The 20,114-nt window shown below is 39.8% G+C and overlaps 1 protein-coding gene across 1 annotated transcript in view; it reads right to left on the reverse strand.

Moving 5' to 3' along the window:
* CRYBG3 (crystallin beta-gamma domain containing 3) overlaps positions 1-20,114 on the reverse strand; it is a 64,176-nt gene that overhangs the window by 20,682 nt on the left and 23,380 nt on the right. Inside the window, exons 4-10 of the mRNA XM_083735754.1 lie at positions 9,611-14,435; positions 7,162-7,209; positions 6,561-6,670; positions 4,685-4,829; positions 3,863-3,996; positions 1,813-1,927; positions 791-826 (exon numbers count right to left, since the gene is read on the reverse strand). Coding sequence (XP_083591880.1) covers positions 791-826; positions 1,813-1,927; positions 3,863-3,996; positions 4,685-4,829; positions 6,561-6,670; positions 7,162-7,209; positions 9,611-14,435 — 5,413 coding nt within the window. The remainder of the gene's footprint in view (positions 1-790; positions 827-1,812; positions 1,928-3,862; positions 3,997-4,684; positions 4,830-6,560; positions 6,671-7,161; positions 7,210-9,610; positions 14,436-20,114) is intronic.

The following is a 20,114-nucleotide window of genomic DNA, read 5'->3' on the forward strand; positions in this document are numbered from 1 at the left end:
AGGAACTGCAGAGGGAAAGGAAGAAAATGGCAAAAATCATCTCCTTGAACCTTTCTCAACCGGGAGCCTCTGCTAGCTTACTGTCACATCTGTCACCACCCCAAAATGCTGGTGGACTTCTAAAAAAAATGATGTGGAAAAGCAGAGAACTGTACTTAAGACTGCAAAATTGAGAGAAATCAAAATTGGCAGATTCAGCCATTCCTAGTTGGGAGTTATTTTCAGTAAAGAGCAGGAAGGTACCAACTTCCAACCTGAGTGGAATGGGAGAGCACCTCTAGATTCAACCCCATAGTTCTAAGAAGGGAATAGCAAAGTTCGGCATAAGTCAAAACAAAAAAAATTCCTTCCAGTAGCACCTTAAAGACCAACTAAGTCAGTTCTTGGTATGAGCTTTCGTGTGCATGCACACTTCTTCAGATACACTGAAACAGAAGTTTCCAGACCCTTCTATATAGTGAGAAGGTGGGGAGGGGTATTACTCAGAAGGCTGGTGGGAATGTAATACCCCTCCCCACCTTCTCACTATATAGAAGGGTCTGGAAACTTCTGTTTCAGTGTATCTGAAGAAGTGTGCATGCACACGAAAGCTCATACCAAGAACTGACTTAGTTGGTCTTTAAGGTGCTACTGGAAGGAATTTTTTTTGTTTTGACTATGGCAGACCAACACGGCTACCTATCTGTAACTGGAACTTCGGCATAAGTGACATCCCTTAAGTTCTAGGATTCTATGATCTTGATGGCCTTTAAAAACAGATTAGTTTACTGTTGCCAGGATCCATATTTACCTTAATGTTTGTAGGCATCTGAACCTTCAGGCCACCCTATAGTGTAAAACAAAATAACAAATGATCAGGTATGTAAAATCCGAATGTATGTTTCAGTTCCATTAGTTCTATGTAAATATGAATAAGTGCTATTGCAAACCGCCCTCAAAATTTGCTGAAGGATGGTATATAATCCCTTTATAGAAACAAACAAATGAAAGAATATTGATTAGAGCTTCTCCATGCTCAGAGTGGCTAAAACCATTTTTATTCCTCTCACTGTTGATATCATCAACATGCCTTTTAAAAGGGCACTAAATATTGATTCCAAAATAAGAAACGCGTTTATGAGTGCTTGATTGTTCCAGAAGAATTAGGAATTCTTCAACATGTGGATGCGAAGAAAGACAGTATTCACATGGCCTGAACATCTTTACTTCCTGCAAAAGGGACTCCTATCTTTGGCAGGTTTTGAGGGGAGATGGCTGCTGACAGTGGCAAAAATGTTCATAGGGCATATAAAGAGTTAGATTTCTATGAATCCAAAACCAACTTTATACGTATCTAATTTCATTCATACAACAGCAATTTCATTTTTGGAAACTTCGTGGTAATGTTAAGAACAGATTATATCCCACACCACCTATCATCACATCCAATAAAGGCCAACATAGGCTATGATGATCCTTTATAGTGCAGATTTTTGCAGTAACTACTAGGTACTAGAATCTTATTTTCTTTTAAAATGATTAATCTGAATAAATACTTTATAAGTTTATTCCAATCTAGTTCTGATCTTTTAGGAGCACCAGGCAAACAGAATGCCTTATGTCAAGTCTAATCTAGAGAAATTATTGACCAAAAGGCTAATTCTTTGCTTATTTCAAGACTCAGAAAATGGTGTACTGAATCAGATCTGTGCTCTGGCTCATCTCAGTCAATGTGGGTGCTCAGACATGGAATAGATTCTGATTTAGATGCACGATTGTTGCAGAAGAGGATGGATTGGTGTATAATCGGTTGAAAAACTATTACTGCCTCACCATTTTCAACGGATGAAGAGATTTTACATCAGCTGCTGAAATTTCACATGGGCTGTGGTTTTCTTCCAAAACCATCACCTCTCCTTTGTAATTAATGTCTGAATAGGCAAGCCATCTATTAGAGTGAGGAGAAAGTGGCTGATTAACCCAATTAAAGTAATCAACAGTGCTGATTCATGTGCAGTTTAATTAATAAAAAATGAACCTTTGATCTGATCCAGCAGAATTATCTAGCCCAGCATTCTGTCTCCAGCAATGGTTAGTCAGAAGCCTCTGGATAGCCCATAAGAAAAGCATGAAGGAAAACAACACTAGTCCTGTTGCTTAATTCAGTATTCAGGAGGTGTATTGCCCCTGAACACATTGGATAATGCCCAATGCCCTATTTTGACTACTAGCATCAGAAAATAATTGCATAATGAGAGAGCTGGAAGGGACTCTAAATGCCATCCAGTCTAACTCCCTTCCAATGCAGGAAGTTCACTAGTACAGAATCCCATAAAGGTTCCCATCCAGCCTCTGCTTAAAAACTTCTTCCTGGAACAGTCTGTTCCATGGTCAAACTGCTCATACCATCAGGATTCCCCATCCTAATAGCTTAGTATGAATGATTTTTCTTACTAGTTGAACCCATTGCTTCAGGTCTGGTCTTCTGCAGCAACAGAAAACAAAGCTCCTCCATCATTCCATCATTTATGTGATAGCCCTTCATATATTTTAAGATGGCTATCATACTGCCTTTAAATTGTCTCTTCTCCATGAGGAACCCACTCAACAGCATAATTGCTGTAAATAGTTGACCATTTAAAAATATACAGTGGTACCTCGGTTTTCGAACATCTCCACTGACAAACATTTTGGAACTCGAACACCGAAAACCTGGAAATAAATGCTTCGGTTTTTGAATGCGCCTTGGAAGTCAAACAGGAAATGCGGCTTCTGTTTTGAGTTTTCCATATTAAGATTTCCGTTTTGAGGCTTCCATTTTGAGTTTTCGGTTTTCTAACATTTCGGAACTCGAATGGTCTTCTGGAACAGATTACGTTCGAAAACCGAGGTACCACTGTATTAGTCCCATGATTCTGTGTATAGTTAGGCTTGAAGTGCTGAGACAGAAATTCAAATAGCTGAAAAAGAGAGCAGAGAAATTTGATGGAATCCAAAAGCCAGTTGTCCCCTTCTAAAGATTCCAAGGCAGATTTTATTTTTTCTACTTTTAAGGGTAACAATAATAAAGCAATAGCATTTACAAAATAGCATATTAAAAATAATAATGAAAGCAATGGCTTTAGACAACATAACAGTTGTATTTAAGGCTGAGCTGAAAGTGGAGGTGACTTGCAAATATGTCCTCTTTCAGTGATTTGGTGGCAGGCCGCAAACAGAGCCAAACGTTTCCGCAGCACTTCCTCCTTCCCAAAACCCATTGCCTGCATTCTGAACTGACTTTGTAAAATAATAGTGGTGCCAATTCCAATTGGATATGTGGATATGTGCTGGAAAAGTGATTCCTGCCAGAAAATGTTCATTTTAAAAGAAAAATGATGCAGTGGCAGCTGTCAAGAGGGGAATGACTAAGTTAAAAAAAAATGCAAAGAAATGATGGGAAGAACATTTTAGAGTGCTTAGTTGAATATTGTGGCACATTGTATTCTATATGAAGATTTGATGCAGCCATAGTTGTACTGAATACAGGAAATTTTTTGCAAACAGAATTAATTTTAGCCAAATCTGTTTATTTTACACTGATGGCAACAGAAATTGTCTTTGGAAAAGCATTTAATTTTGAAAACATGACAATGCCTGTTTGGGTGCAAGCCCCTGTTAAATTAAAATGTAATCTAAATTTATGAGGGCTTTTCCCCCTAGAGAGTATAAGCAAAATAATAACCTATGCTATAAATTGGAAATTACTGCTGCTTTCTGAAACAACCCATTATTTTGTTTCTTCGTTTTGCCTTAGAAACAGCCAGCAACTGTTGATTGCTGACATTTTACATGTTTTTATAGGTTCACAAACTGATGTATATATAATGGAACCTGCACTCACACTCCTGCTTTCACAAAAAGAGTATGTGGTTTGAATTCCAGTTCTTCTAAATTAGCAACTGCACTCTGGATGCAGACAGGAACATGATCTGTGCTATCTTGTGGGTAAAGCTCAATCTCAGGAACACTGCAATCCTGCAGAACACATCAGATAACAAAAACATGACTGTATGAGCTGTGCATCCCTTGACTGTATTTATTTACATCCCATAAAACATAGTTCCATGAAAAGGGCTTCAAACAGGAGGTTAAGAATGGTACACAGCAGAGAGGAGTACTGACAATGGTGGAGCACCATTGTTGCTTCAGTGCCCTGGGCTATGTCCAGGTTATTTTTTAAAGAGCTGTTGGATATGACTGTGCTGAGAATAAGCACTATAAAATACCAACTTTCACGAAAGCAACTGCATTCGCAGATGCCTAACATGGGCAATATGGAAAGGGAAGTCTGAGGGGCAGCATTAAGAAAGATTGAGAAAGGTATCTGAAGTTCTGGGTCTTCTCTAAAAGGGATGCCATCTGCACCATACATTCAGAACATGCTAACAGTCATGGCTTCCCCCAAAGAATTCTGGGAACTGTACTTGTGTTAAGGGTGCTGGGACCTGTGGCTCTGTGGGGAGTCTCCTAACAACTCTCACCCTCCTTAAAACAAACTACATCCCCCAGTATTCTTTGGTGGAAAGCCATGACTTTAAGCGCATGGTGTGGATGTGACCTAAACCAAAATAAAGGAATTAACAGATGGTGGACGGGAGAAGAGGAGTGAAATGGACTCTACTGTCATTGCCAGTAGAATCTGTTTCTCACAATGAGCACTCACCTTCACTACTTGTCTGATTGAACCAACTCTGAAGTTCTTTTGATGTTTATCAATGTGAGGATTCAATAGATCATGCAACATCTCCTCTCCTTCTTCTAGAACATATTTCTCACCCAGGAATCCTGGTTTCTCATACATAATCCAGCTATATTAATAAAATAAGCACAACACTGTAAACATGCTACCAAGAGGTAGCTAACATAGCACCAATACTAATAAGAAGCCATGGTTAATTTTATTACAAATTGTACTATTTCTTTACCATATACAGTTGTACCTTGGAAGTCGAACGGAATCCGTTCTGGCAGCCCGTTCGACTTCCAAAATGTTCGGAAACCAAAGCGTGGCTTCTGATTGGCTGCAGGAAGCGCCTGCATCCAATCAGAAGCCGCAGAAACCCCGTCAGACATTCGACTTCCAAAAATAGTTCGCAAACCGGAACAGTCACTTCTGGGTTTGCGGCGTTCGGGAGCCAAAACGTTCAATAACTAAGCTGTTCAAAAACCAAGGTATGACTGTATGCTGAAACACACACACAGAGAGAGCAACAGTGGTCAGCAGGGTGACAGAGGCAGAGCAGGGTGGTTCACCAGCCTTCTCAACACTGAGTGTGTCTGCCAGTTCCTGAGAGGGGGAAGGGTAAGACAGGGGAAGCTCTGTGCAGTGTAGATGTACTCGTAGGGACCTTGCATTGCATCCCTGCAACTCCCCGCTCAGGATCCAGCAGCAACACTCTGTTGGGGAGGTAGGTGAGCAAAGTCCTGCCAACCACTCGGAGGCTACTTTATAAACTGAGCTTTATAAATTGTCACCTGAAATTTGTGCAATTAGAAATCCTTCTGGAGATGGTAGAAACTATTTCTAACACGGTTTGCAAGTAATATACATTAGCAAAGTGCTTGTCATCATGAGGGGTGGACACCTATAAATAGACACAGTCTCCAAAGTCTGATAAAATGCAGGGGAAACATTCAACATTAAAAGTTTCCAAATGGTGCACAGCCCTGGAGTGGGATTGCTTGTCACTACTGATGCCACAGGAAATATCCAAGATGTTTCCATAATGCTCATGAGTTTCATGTAGCACTCCAAGCCACATTTTTTCCAGGAGCTTTCTTTTGGGTTGCGCACCACGCCGAACCTGGAAGTACCGGAATGGGTTACTTCCGGGTTTTGGCACATGTGGAGAAGCACTAAATTGCACTTTGCGCATGAGCACCGAATTGCGACCTGCATGTGCGCATACTCGGCGCTGTGGGTTGCGTACGTGCCTCCCACACAGATCATGTTCGCAACCCAAGCGTCTACTGTACCTTAAACCATTTTCCTGCACATGAACCCACTACAATTTTCCCCCAAAATTCTTGAATATATGCACATGCCTCAAATATGATGTTCTATAACTTAGCATACACTTGTAACAGTATTTTATACAGTTCAGATAAGACATATTTTTAAATTTTAGATTAAGGTTTTTCAAAAACCGAGCATTCAAAATTGAACATTCCCTTAAATTAGGGAAACTTGCGGCCCTTCAAATACTGCTGGACTGTAACTCCCATTTTCCCTGACTATAGGCATGTGGCTGGTGTGTGGGAGCTGGAAATCAACAATACATGGAGGGCCACAGGTTGACTATCCCTTCCTTAACTGATAAATTTGTATTTTTACATATTTCTCTATCAAATCCACAAAACTGTAATTATTCAAACAATGGAAATACAGCAAGTGTTCATTGAAATATTAATTTCATCATAGGATGGCAATTAAGTACCATATATGTTAACTTTTGCATACTTAGGGAACCTGATTTATCTTCACTAAAATCAGGTACATAAATAACAGCCACTTCACCCATAAAGTGCATGTTCCTTACCATCCTCTGACAACTCTGATCAGTGCTTCTTTTGAAAAAACCCAGGCTGTAGCATCTACCACATCATGATAAATTTCAATTGTGTTGCCGTGAACATCACAAATAACCATCTGAAATGACATGCAATGGTGTTAAGGAAACACTAGCAAATTCAGTTTCCCATAACAAATATTCTTGTTGTGTTTAGCTTTATAAAGGGTTTAAGGTCTTTGTCATGTTTACTTCATGGGACTTGCTTCAAAGTATATAGGACTGCAGTCTAAACCAAATCAGAAAATCAAACGGGTTATCCACAAATCATTTACACTAGTATATTATCACTGGTTTAAATGGAGCAAAATCAGTGAAAGTTGGATTACACTTTTCATATTAAATTAACTAATCAAAGTTTTTGTTAGTTGTTTGCTCTAGCCAACAACTACATTCAAGGAAAAAGTAGAACCTAGCAGCCAATCATCTGTACATCCAAGGAAAATGCAGAATCTGTCTACTTACCTACCTACCTACCTAATCTACCTACTTTCCATTGCTTCACTCAAATGTACATGGCAAAACAGTCAATATCTCATACTTGCTTATACGGTGAAAAGGTCACACTCACTTTTCCTGGTCTTTGATTGCATTTGAGTCCTTCCCTGCCAACAATACACTGAAAGTGAAACAAGGAAATAATTATTTAAGTGCTATAATGAACCAACAATAGATATTTTTAAGCAACATGACTTTAAGGTAGGAATAGCTATCCTCATGGCTTCCAAATGCTGTGGGACTCTAATGGTGTGCAATAACTGCTGACCAGTTACAAATACCATTTTTTCAGGGTTAGGTAGTGCAGAGGACAGTGGCAGAGCAACTGCAAGTGGTCCTAGATGACACTGATTATCTGGATCCATGTCAATTGGGCTCAGGCCTGGTTTTAGAAGTTAATCGCCCTTGGCTGACTCAAGGATTATGTTTATTGAGAGAGGGTCAGGGGGAGTGTGACCCTGTTGCTCTTACTCTGGTGACTGGGAGCGGCCGCCGAGACCATATAACACCAGTCTTGAAAGACCTACATTGGCTCCCAGTACGTTTCCGAGCACAATTCAAAGTGTTGGTGCTGACCTTTAAAGCCCTAAACGGCCTCGGTCCAGTATATCTGAAGGAGCGTCTCCTCCCCCATCGTTCTGCCCGGACACTGAGGTCCAGCTCCGAGGGCCTTCTGGCGGTTCCCTCACTGCGAGAGGCCAAGTTACAGGGAACCAGGCAGAGGGCCTTCTTGGTAGTGGCGCCCGCCCTGTGGAATGCCCTCCCATCAGATGTCAAAGCGATAAACATCTACCTGACATTCAGAAGACATCTGAAGGCAGCCCTCTTCAGGGAAGTTTTTAATATGTGACATTTCAGTGTATCTTTTATCTTTGTTGGAAGCCGCCCAGAGTGGCTGGGGAAACCCAACCAGATGGGCGGGGTACAAATAATAAATTATTATTATTATTATATTATTATTACTCTCAGTGGCTTTTGATACTACAGTGGTACCTCTGGTTCCTCCTGGAAGTAGTTCGTAACCAGAGGTATTAACCATTGTATCCTCCTGGATAGGTATCAGAGGCACTCTGTTACATTGATTCTATTCATAACTGTGCAATTGACTCCATAGAGTGGATTTAAGAACATGTTCCTTGGCCCCCTTGGACTTGCTCTCTGGGGTTACATCTATGGATGACACACAGATCTATTTCTCCACAGCATCTGAATCAGGTGTGTAGCTGTGCTAGCCAGTGGAAGAATGCAAGATTAGACTGGATGAGGGCCAATGAACTGAGTTTGACTCCTGGGAAGGTAAAGCCTCTGTGGATAGGTGGCTCCTGTCCCTGTTCCATATGGGGTTGCACTCACTCTGAAGGAGCAGGTACATAGCTTAGAGTACATCTTTGTCCTTTGAGGCAAAAGTGACCTCTGTAGATTAGAGTGCCTTTTACCAGGTTTATACGGTATGCCAGCTATGCCTGTATTTGGAATACAGAATTGCCCAGCCACTGTAATCACTGATAGCCTTGATACTGCAATGTGCTCTGGTCCAGATGCTACAGCTACTGCACAATGCAGCAGACACACTGCTGAAGAGGGCAAATAATCAATGTCGTGCGAACACTGTGCTAAAACATCTGCACTGGATACCCATATGTTACAAGGGTCATCAAGTCCAACTGCTAGTATCCAGTAGGTGGATGTGGAGCAACTGTCTGTGCAATTTCTGTTAAATTAAATAGTAATATTTTTCATTAGTGGTGAAAATCAATACTGACAAGCTTGAGTGGAAACTTATTACAAGTGTTTGAAAATACAAGATTGGTATATCAAATAAAAACCTGATCGTAAAGCTTTAAGCACAAACATGGGTGATGCCCTAAGAAAGAATGAACTTTTGAGACATCATTAAAAATGGTGATAAAGGTGTCTGGAGCTAATGTTGATTAAACATTAGTAAGTCTATGATTCCTGACCTGTGTGGCTCTTTATGTTAATACAAAACACTCTCTCATATTATTCAATAGAAGATGAGGGGTCCTCATCATCTTTGATGCAGCACACATGGAAACATAAACATACGTGCCAATATATTCTTACCCTTATTTTAAGATTCATGTATGAAGTTTCCTTCCCTCACCCTACCTCACCTTGCTGGGGAAGAACAGGCAAGAAAAAGATGAGTGTTCTGCTTCGCATTTCTGCTAAGTGAAATTCATCATCTTTCTTTTCACCTGGCTAGTGTACTGTGATCCCTTCTACACAGGGTCCTCTCTCCACAATGTGTTTATCCCAAAGATTAGTGTTTATGCCTATTGCCCCAGCTTAATTATTACATGAACATAACCTCAACAATAACTGTGTTAGTAACAAAACCAAAACTGAAGTATCTGGCACAATTAAAACTGAACACGCTCATACAAATACATGCAATAGGATACTCTAAATGTATGTGTGTATGTACGCCTACAACCCCACCCCACTATGCTCATTAAATAGTTTCATTACACGTATAAAATTAATGAAAAGCACCTTACCACTTGAAAAGCTGCTGGTTTTTGCAAGCCACTACTTTCAGGCTGCTGGTCCTTTGGCACCAAAACACTCCTAAATCGAGTTCCCTTCTCGCTGGAATAAGTTCTTGAACTCTGCAGACTTTCATAGTATATACTCTTTGAAGAAGAACTTATGTCACGATCAGATTTTTGTAAAAGTTGAGCTGAAGGCATTGAACTTAAAGATAAGGTCTCTTCTGCGTTAAGTGCCTCCTTAGAAAGAAAATGTGAGTATCTCCTCTCATGAATGTTTTCTGGGACTGCTGTGCACAAGCTGTTTGGCCCCTGACTGGAAAGATATGCTTCTTTTTCATCCTCTGGTTTGTTTTCTTCACAAATATTCTCTTCCTCTTCTTCATTACACTGGCTGCTAGATCTTAACCGTTCAGACACTGACTGAAGAAGTGATAAGACTGACAAGGATTGGTTGGCTCTTTCAATAGGATTACCTTCTGGTGAGCCATCAGCAGACAGCAAGTCCTCTTGAGAACTGTCATCTTCATATATAGGAGACAAAGAAAAAGGGTAAACACTGAATCGCTTTGCTTCCACTGTCACGAATGCTTCTGAAGAAAGATTGTTTAATTGGTTGCTTTGTTCACAAGGGTGGACAGACTCAAGTTTGCCTTTTACAGTTTCACACATAAGAAAATGTTGATTATTATCCAGGGATTGGTCAGGAAGGGATGATAAGGGATGATCTGGTTCTTCTGTTGAAAATAAATAGCTTTCATCTTGAAGAGCACCTTCATACAAAATGGTGAAAGAACTGCTGTCCAACTCTTCTGGTGGTGAAGAAGCAAATAACTTGGGGGATTTCTCTTCATTTCCACAATCATCATCAACATCCAGATAATATTCCTTGAGCACTGTTAAACCTGTCTCAACGACTGCTTCTTCCTTAATGGAAAAATCTGAGTTCAAGCCAATCTTTGCTGAGCTGTTCATTACAGGCCGTTCAGACATACTGAACTGGGTGCCAAATTTATAAGCATTCTGTGGCACTGTGTAAGCTTTCGTCATTTTACCACAGACCTTTTCACTTTCTATTTCATAATATTTTTCACATGGTTCCTCTCTTACAACTTCTGCAGAGTCACCCTCTTTAAAAACATATTCAGGCAGATTCTTCCCTAGATTATTTCCAAGTGAATCTAAAGGTCCAAATGGTGGCAAATGCACTTCATCCATTACAGTATCTTCATTTATTGAATATGAGGAATATTCAGATTCATCATCAATTGTCCACTTTGTTTCCTCACCAGCATCTGTCATGCACATAGTGCAATTGGCATGTTTACTGTTTTTGCCATTGACTATAGGAGGGCTGCATTCCAGTGTAGTTGTGGGATCAGACCAGTCATTTTCATTTTTCTGTTCTCCACCTGTTATTTCTTTGTGGTCGTCTTTAATATTAATATACAAAGATGCTGAGGAGTTTGCTACTTTACCTTCACTGATTATATTGCATACTGAAGTTCCATATATTGGACTTAAATTTAAAGGATCTTCAGTTATTTTGGGAAGTTTAGCTGTTAATTCAGTATCAGTAGTAAGCTTCTTTGATGCTTCAGTGTTGGACTTAGGGGCTGAATTTTGAAGAATGCCATTGCTCAGATGGTCCTCATGCTGATTATATGTCACTTTTCGTATGGCTGCATTAATAACATCATCAATTATTTCTTTTGCTTTTAGTGCTATTGAACTATGTAGGTCAATTTTATCTGTAAAGTCAAATGGTATTTTTTCATCTTTAATATTTGTGCCAAGTGTGTCTTTTGCTTTAACTTCAGAAAGCTTTCTGATACAACCCTCATTAAAATGCTTTAATGATGAATTCCTTGACTGCATTTCTTTTGATTCTGACAGCGTTTTTCTATTTTTCTGATCTTTTTGAAGGCTGAGCCCTAATAAATTGTCCTTAATGTCATTAGTCTGGCAGACGCCAGCTGCTTGCTTTGATCTTATTTCTTCTATGGCTAAACGCAGAACTGCATCAACTATTTCATCAGCCTTTTTGAGCAAAACAGTTAAGTCTTGGGATTTAATTTGTACTTGCCTTCCTGTTTCAACATCATTCAGGGCTTCCTCGGAAAACTGGCTGCTTGATTCTGTAAACAAAGTTGTAATTTCTCGATCACCCATTTCAAAGGTATTTGAATTAGCAGCTGCAGCAGCAAGGTAATGAAGATTTAGCTGGCCTGAAGTTCTTTGCTCCTCTTTTTTCTGCTGTGTAGTGAAAGACATTCCTAGTACTATCTTTACAGGTTCTATAGCTTCCACATCACAGGCAACTGGGGACAAGAAGGGGACTGGGTACTCTGTGTCTAAATCTGACACTGATTTAGAGTGTAGACTATTTGGTTTATATTTAGGTGAAACTTTGCCCTTCTTTTCTTCAGAATCAATAAGAAGAGAATGATTCTTGTCTAAAACAAAATCTGATGTTTCGCAAGCAGGAGAACTAAGCTTTGAGCTATCTTTAAAGCAAGTAATGGGTGACACAGGCTTGAAAGTATATAAATTTTCAAATGTAGAAACAGGAAGATCCTCTTTTGCCAGGTTAGATCTAGAGTCTACCAAGCAAGAGGCAGACATACCCTTCATTTCTTCAGAGCGCAGTAAAACATCACTTCTACTATCAGCAATTTCAGCAGTGTCAACGGTAATCTTAGTTTCAGGAATGCTTTCAGATTCCAAAAAAGTTCCAGGAACTTGACCTGCACACCCAGATTCAGCAGCAATAAGAAGGCTCCCAGGTCCACAGTTCTCTGACAATGAGATAACTTGGTTATTTTCACATGTAGAGGCAGAACAACATATTTTACCATTGATAGTTCCCGCAGAATCACTTAGAGACTGGTTAGTGCAATCCTGTTTATCAGCCAAAGAACACGAAGCCCCCAACAAACTGTGGTCTTCAGAATTAAGGACAGGTTTAGACACATCGTCCAAAATGATTTTGCTATCTCCAGAGATGAAAGAGTTACCGACCAAGACACATAACGGAGAATAAGGAAATGATAAATAACTATTTTCTTCTGATTTCACAACAGGAGGGGAGATCTCAGGGAAGCATGTCTCTTTAGAAGAAGAGGCAGGAGGTAGACCTATTGAGATGTCCTCTTCAGTTTCATAAACCATTTTTGCTTCAGTTTGATTTTTTATTTCATCAACTAATGGATCATTTTTGTGTGCAGATATCACAATTTCTGCAGTTTTAAGAAGGGATGGAATAGGTTTGGCCACTGTAGTAGTGACTGTGTTGCTTTTAAGTTCTGAGTTCTCTAATTTGATGGGCTTGGTTTTGTCTTCAGCGAGAGGAAGAGGACTATGTAAACCAGTCAATGCTTCAATCAGAGTTTCATCCTCAACATTCTCAGAAATATGGCAGTTGTCATCTTTAGCCTTAAGGATAAGAGGGGCACCATCCATAGTGCCCACAGCCTCCTCAGTGCTGGTTTCACCTGTTTCTAAGGCAGCTGATGCCACCCGAGACACCACATTTTCATATTCAGCAGCTAACAAAGATGTGTTGGCATGGTTTACCTCAGTTGCGTTAGGAGAAGCACCTGTCATTCTAACATGGTCAAATTGTGTCACAGGCACATACAAATTATCATTGGTAAAATTATTAGTTCCATTCTCAGACGTCATGGGGAAGTTATGATTGTTTTGTACATCTGTAAGTACCACGGACTCAGTGGCCTCTTCACACTTTAGATCGCTTTTGCCAAATATATCTATGTTTTGAACCATTTCTTTGGATTGGACTGAAGCAAGCATACCGACCCCTGCTGATATATCACTTTTTTTGCAATTTGTATCCTGCAACACCAACTGCAATTCTTCTCCAACTTTTTGTTCGTGGAGAGGTAAGTGCTCATCTGGTGAAATGATCTGCATGTTTTTCTCCTTCTGCTCTGTCACTTTTTGGTGTGATTCTTCAGTTTCACTTTCTACCCTGCTAACTGCCTGTCCCCTACCTATAATACTATTCAAATGCAATGTTTGGTTCTCTGCTTTTAGTTTGAATTGATCCTCAGTCCAACTATTGCAGGGACCTTTGTTTTCTAGCAACTGTTGCTCATTATCACCTAAGTCTACTTTGGGGTGTGAAAAAAACTCCTCTTGCATTGTCTCTTTTGTTTCTGTGTTAGAAAAAGCACAAAACTGCATTCCTTTTTGAAAGCCAACAGTGGTAGCATTGATTGACTGAATCTCCATTTGTATTTCCCCTAACACCTCCTCCCTATTTTCAAGCAATCTGCTATTTTCTGAACTCATACTAACAGCATCTCTATTCTGGCAATTGAAATTGGCTTTCTTTTGCAACAGTGTTGGCTCCAACAGAAGGTACCTATTAAGTTCTGGTGTGCTGGAAACTGCTGTATGTTTCACAGAAACCAGTTCCTCAATGCAATTTTTTATTGTTTCCATTTCTGTCAACGAGGTAATTTTGTTCTTCAGTTCTTTGTGCTCACAATTGCCCAAGACATCCAGAGAATTTCCCCCCAAATCCATTTCTGCCAAAAATACGTTTGCTTGTGAATCCTTTGTGTCATCGTTAATCTTAGGTCCCGAGTTCGTTTTCAATGAAGATTCTGTCTTTGTTGTAGTAGTTTCTGAGTCTGGAAGGCTTACAGTCCTATTTTCTTTGTTTTTGGCTGTAGTGCTATTAATGCTGGTTGAGGTTTGTTTTTCTTGCTCCAATTCCGCTTGTCTCTTAAGCAATTGCTTAATTCTTGCAGAACCTCGATATGTTGCATAAGTAACTGCAGGTGCACCCAGTTCACATTCTGTTTTCCTGGAACAGAAGAAATATCATTATTGGAACATTAGCAAAAGCTCCTAGGCATACTCAGCTGTATAAAATGAAATTTTAAACAGACACAGAGAGATTAGTACAATAGGCACTGGTCTCTTTTATTTCAAAAATGTAAAGCAATGTTTCTACTTTAGAAGAGTCTTGCTGGATCAGACCTAGGCCAGCGCCCTGTTCTCACAGGGGCCAACCAGATGCTTATGGGAAACCCACAAACAGGACAAACGTGCAATAGCTCTCTCCCATTTATGGCCCCTTGCAACTGGTATTGCCTCTGATACTGAAGGAATTATAGCCATCATGATTAATAGTTATTTCCCACCACCACCTATCTAAATACTCAAATGTATAATATCTAGGTATGCCATTACAGGTGTAATTAGTGGAGATTTTTAAATAGCTATTGACCACTGAGGAGAAGGCTTTGTGGGTCATCATGTCTAACCTCTGGCAGAAACATGTATGTAAAGCTATTTTTGTCAAATAATTGTGTCCTAACTCCGGTGATCTGCACCCTTGGATGAGGTTTGCAAATGAAAGTAGTTCATTTTATCCACTTTACATTGTTTCAGATTATAAAATGATCAACAGATTCCTCAAAAGTACCATTTGCCTGTCTCTTTCTGAAAACGTTCATGTTACCCTAATTGCTTGTCAGGGCTGGGGCACCTGTGGCTCTCTGGAAGTTGGACTACAACCTCCAACATTCCTGACTATTGGCCATACTGGCTGGGGCTGATGGGAGCTGGAGTCCAACAATACTTGGAGGGCCTCAGGTTCCCTCCCCCCCCCCCCCGATTCATGTAGTAATTTACAGTAATGCTCTACCATTAGAGCTCAGATACAGTTCTGAGTCTTTCTTCCTGGAGTTAAGTGGAATACTTGGACTTGGTCAAATGTCAGATACAGTCTGTTGTGTTCATGTGCATTTATGATCCACTGAAAATTTTAATTAAAAGTATGTGATGACTGTGTATCTGTAAGTAAGGCCTGTTTCCTTTACCATTTAACTCAGGACTGATTCGCACATACATATATGCTACACAGCACCTTGTCACGTCAGTGTATCATTCAATGACTTGTTCATGGAAAAAATGACTCTATTTAAAATTATTGTATGAGGTGATACAAAAGCCCTGTCTATAGTATTTAATCATTGGTGCTAATTGTATACATGCAAGCCATCAGTAAGTTACTGGGTGATGAGCAAGTGTCTTTGAACTGAGATCCAACTAGATGTGAAACTGAGAGAAATGATGCCACATGTAAAAGAGAGTTACTGCAATTGGAGTGAATGTTGGATTCGTTTGAGGACTACAAATTGTGACCAGACTGTGGCATGGCTCACCATATCACTGTAAACTCAAGAGCAGAAGCACTGCAAATTAAACTACAATTTGGCTGTGCCTGAAGCAATCAGATGGCCACTTCAGAACAAAGTCAAACCTCATCATGAGCCCCATGTGGCATGTTAGAAGTGTTATATGAATCAGCAGCTCTATGAAGGCTACAGAGAAACTGGTGCTTTTCTGCTGTATACTTGCCATCTGGATGTAATCTTTAGAGGTTATCTGTGGGGCTAATGTCATTTTATACATGAATTAAAGCCTTTTAATCTCTCACTCTCAAGCAAAAAAATGAATTTTATAAGACTAAACATGTGTTATAAGACCAAAGGGATACGAAGCAAATATGACATTCTTCTTGAGCATACAGTTTAAAAGCCCAGTTAATTCTAATCGGTGAAATACAAATGCAGCAGGGACAGATTATCAGTACATTATTCAGGTGCCATTCGTAGTCTCCAGAGGGGGGGGGGGGGAGCAGATTATATATTCCAACAGCACCATCTGTCTATCCACTTCAGAGCTGCTCCAGACATTTAAGTCTTCTATGGCCAAGATTTTGCCACAGCACCAATACGAAAAGGCTAACGTTTGAAAGAGATTTTTATTTATAAAATGGCATGGTTTTTTTAAAAAAGATATTGAGCCTTTTGTTTTTATTATTGTTCCCAGAGATTTTTGCATTCATGATTCAATTCATAACCAATATTCTATTATTATTTTAAGGTACACGAAAAATATCTGCAATGCCATGACCAGAAAGTTTATTCTAGACTCCTTTTTCATTCCGTATACAGTAAATCAATGCACTTAAATTGCTGAGATTCCTAGAAAGCAAAGCATAATTCTCCATTGGTATTGACAAGGGCCAAACCATGGAGTGTTAAGTTTCTTTATACTTGTTTATTACTCAGCACTTCTTACAGTGAGGTACAGGGAAGCATCCATCCTCATTTACTCCTTTGCTTAATCACCAATACTGCCAGCAGATATACCAAATTACAGCCTTCTACTGTAGCAGAGTAATCGTAGACTAGAGACATTAATTTATAGAAAAAAGCCCGTCTGATTGGGTGAAGGACTAGAGGTGGTGAATGACCCACAAGAAGTAAGGACAGCCTCTCTCCTTTCCATTTCCAGCAGCAGCTGCTGTTCAAAGTGCCCGGAATAGAGAAGACTACACATGGAGATAAGGAAGAATGTAGCTGCACGTATGTGCACATGAAAAAGCAAAAAAGAACCATATTAAAATTTTAAACTGGATATGCTGGCATGGCCACCACCAACCTGCAAAGTATCGCATAAACTTAATCAGCTCAACACACTCTGTAAATATATTATCTATTTTCATAAAAGTACAATTGTTCTGAGCTACCAAGAAAGGGAATTATAGAATTTAAAATTCAGACTGACAAATTCTATTTAGCTCAAGCAGGGAAGGAGCAAATTAGCTTACAGGGGGAAATGAGCATCTAGCACAATTCATAGCCAAAGCTATGCCATGGCAGCCCTGAATGATGCAGTCAACAATGCAACGTGGGAAAGAAAATCCTGGTCATGAAGAAAGCTCTGCCTACATTGTCTGACTCAGATGCTTCACAACAGAACAACCATGCACCATTGTTGAATATTTCATAGCAACCTACATCCAGTTATTGTTGAATGACCTTTAAAATTGTACTAAAGAATAGGTGTAGCCAAAAAGCCAGTAATAAATGCTCTGAGTCATAGAGTTTATTGAATATATACTGTTCACTTACAATGTATTTATTATCTAAGTCAACAAAAGATATAGTTTGATATAAATAGAATAAGATGCTATGCCTTCAAAAAAGAGTAAAAAATAAAGACATAGTTAAATTAACGAGAAACCTTCAGAACCGAACTTTCAAACTACTGTACTAGATTATCTGTAAATATAGCACATGACCCAGGAAACTACGTGCACAAAATAAACTACTTAAATATCTCTATAAGGGTGCATAATTTGTATAAAACTGGGTATGAGGAACAAAGGAGAACAAGTAGACAATTAGAACACAAATGGCTTGTGCATGTGGAAACTGTTTGATTTTCATTGGGCAAACCACATGCATGAGGAAAAGAGCTCTTCCATGTGTGAAAACGTGTTTCCACATGCATTATACATTTTCCTGGATCACAGCCTATTACTGTGAAATACAGCCATACAGATCTTCATTTCTGTGAGTAAACACCACATGACATAAAAACATGCTGAAGATTTGAGATTAAGACTCTGATTCAACCTAGCAGGCATAGAGGCTTGAAAAGAAAAGAAATGTCCTGCCAATCATTACTATTTGGTGGAGAAGGTGAAGCAGGATTTGGGTGGATTCTGCCCTACACTTCTCTGCCATAACAACTGCTTGGGGATTTTAGCTTTTTAGGAATGGCTCATGTACAACTTTCAGTGCTGGATCAGGGAAAAGAAAGGCATGCACTACCTGTTGGCGCACATACTTCCTCATTCGCCTAACTGGATCAAGGTGCATATGTGTACAATGAGATCGCAGATAAATTGTATGTTGTAAAAGAGGTGGTTAAAAGTTCAATTAATGAGCCTTATACATTGGAAGTGTGATAGGAATTTTATGGTCTTAGATATATGGTAATGTTCATAACAGCACATACATAGATCAGCACAGAAAGACCAACCTGGAACCATTTTGATTCCTTTTGATTCCTAAACTGACCAAATGTTTTCTCTGCAAGGTCAAAATGGAAAAGCCTCCCCATTGTCTCTTCCTTCACAAATCCTGTCTTAAGGGTATGTCTGTGTTTGAATAAGGGTGTGAGACTTATCATTACAAAAGACTGGCCAGGCCTCTGTTATTTTCTCCTACCAATAGGGAACCTATGTAAGGACTCTATATGGGCTCTTGGATACTCCATAAGGGAAAAGGGCATATTTTTATTTACAACAGAAGATATGGGCTTTGTGACTTTCTGTAGCTAATCATAGTCTTGTTTTATAGCATCTAAAATTTACTAAGCAGTTATATGCATATTGTAAACCTGTCTTGTTTTTATTTTTAAGACATGTTCCAAAAGGAAAAAGGGATGGGGAGGGTAGAAGAAAACAAGGAGACTCAAGCAGCGGTTTTGCATTTTTTACAATTCTCATAAACATCAGCTTGAATAGCTGGAGTTCAGGGAGAGCAGGAGCTAAATGGCTGCTATTCTCTTCCAGTTGACGGAGTGGGCCCTGCTGTTTCATCTCTCCCTCTGCTGTACGTCAACTGGCGTGGCTGCTGATAGAGAGCAGCTGAAGAAGAGGAGGTGCCAAATAATCTATGACAGAGAGGCAGGATTTGTCATAGCTAAACCCCTTGTGACCAATACTTATCCAGCTTGATTTTAGGAGAGAAAGTCCACAGCTTCTCTGACTATTTCGCTGGCTGGTCCTTCTTCAGTTATATTTTATATTCAGGCATTTAGAAAATTGCCTAAATATAAATATAATCTTAATTTATTGACGAGATCAAGGGCTGATGTAACACATAACCTAATTAAATTATTGCTTGTTTTACAGGCATTCACAGTGATCTACGAATTGCTGTTGCTCTTTGTTTTTTTTAAAGGCGTGGGGCTTTAGGTAAGAAAGTAGTTCATAGGTTTTTCTTAACCTATTTAATAATAATAATAATAATAATAATAATAATAATAATAATAATAATAATAAATTTATACCCTGTGAATCTGGCTGGGTTTCCCCAGCCACTCTGGGCTGCTTCCAACAAAATATTAAAATGCAGTCATCCATCATTCCATAGGGCAGGTGCCACTACCGAGAAGGCCCTCTGCCTGCTCTCTTGTAACTTGGCTTCTCGCAGTGAGGGAACTGTCATAAATGTACTGGGAGCCATTGTAGGTCTTTCAAGACCGGTGTTTTGTGGTCTCGGCAGCCTCTCCCAGTCACCAGTCTAGCTGCCGCATTCTGAATTAGTTGTAGCTTCCAGGTCACCTTCAGAGGTAGCCCCACATAGAGCGCATTGCAGTAATAATAATAATTTATTATTTGTACCCCGCCCATCTGGCTGGGTTTCCCCAGCCACTCTGGGCAGCTTCCAACAGAGATAAAAATACACTAAAATGTCACATATTAAAAACTTCCCTGAACAGGGCTGCCTTCAGATGTCTTCTGAATGTCAGGTAGTTGTTTATCGCTTTGACATCTGATGGGAGGGCATTCCACAGGGCGGGCGCCACTACCGAGAAGGCCCTCTGCCTGGTTCCCTGTAACTTGGCCTCTCGCAGTGAGGGAACCGCCAGAAGGCCCTCGGAGCTGGACCTC

The sequence above is a fragment of the Podarcis gaigeae genome, assembly GCF_964106915.1.
Source record: "Podarcis gaigeae genome assembly, chromosome: 4".
NCBI classification, from domain to species: Eukaryota; Metazoa; Chordata; class Lepidosauria; order Squamata; family Lacertidae; genus Podarcis; species Podarcis gaigeae.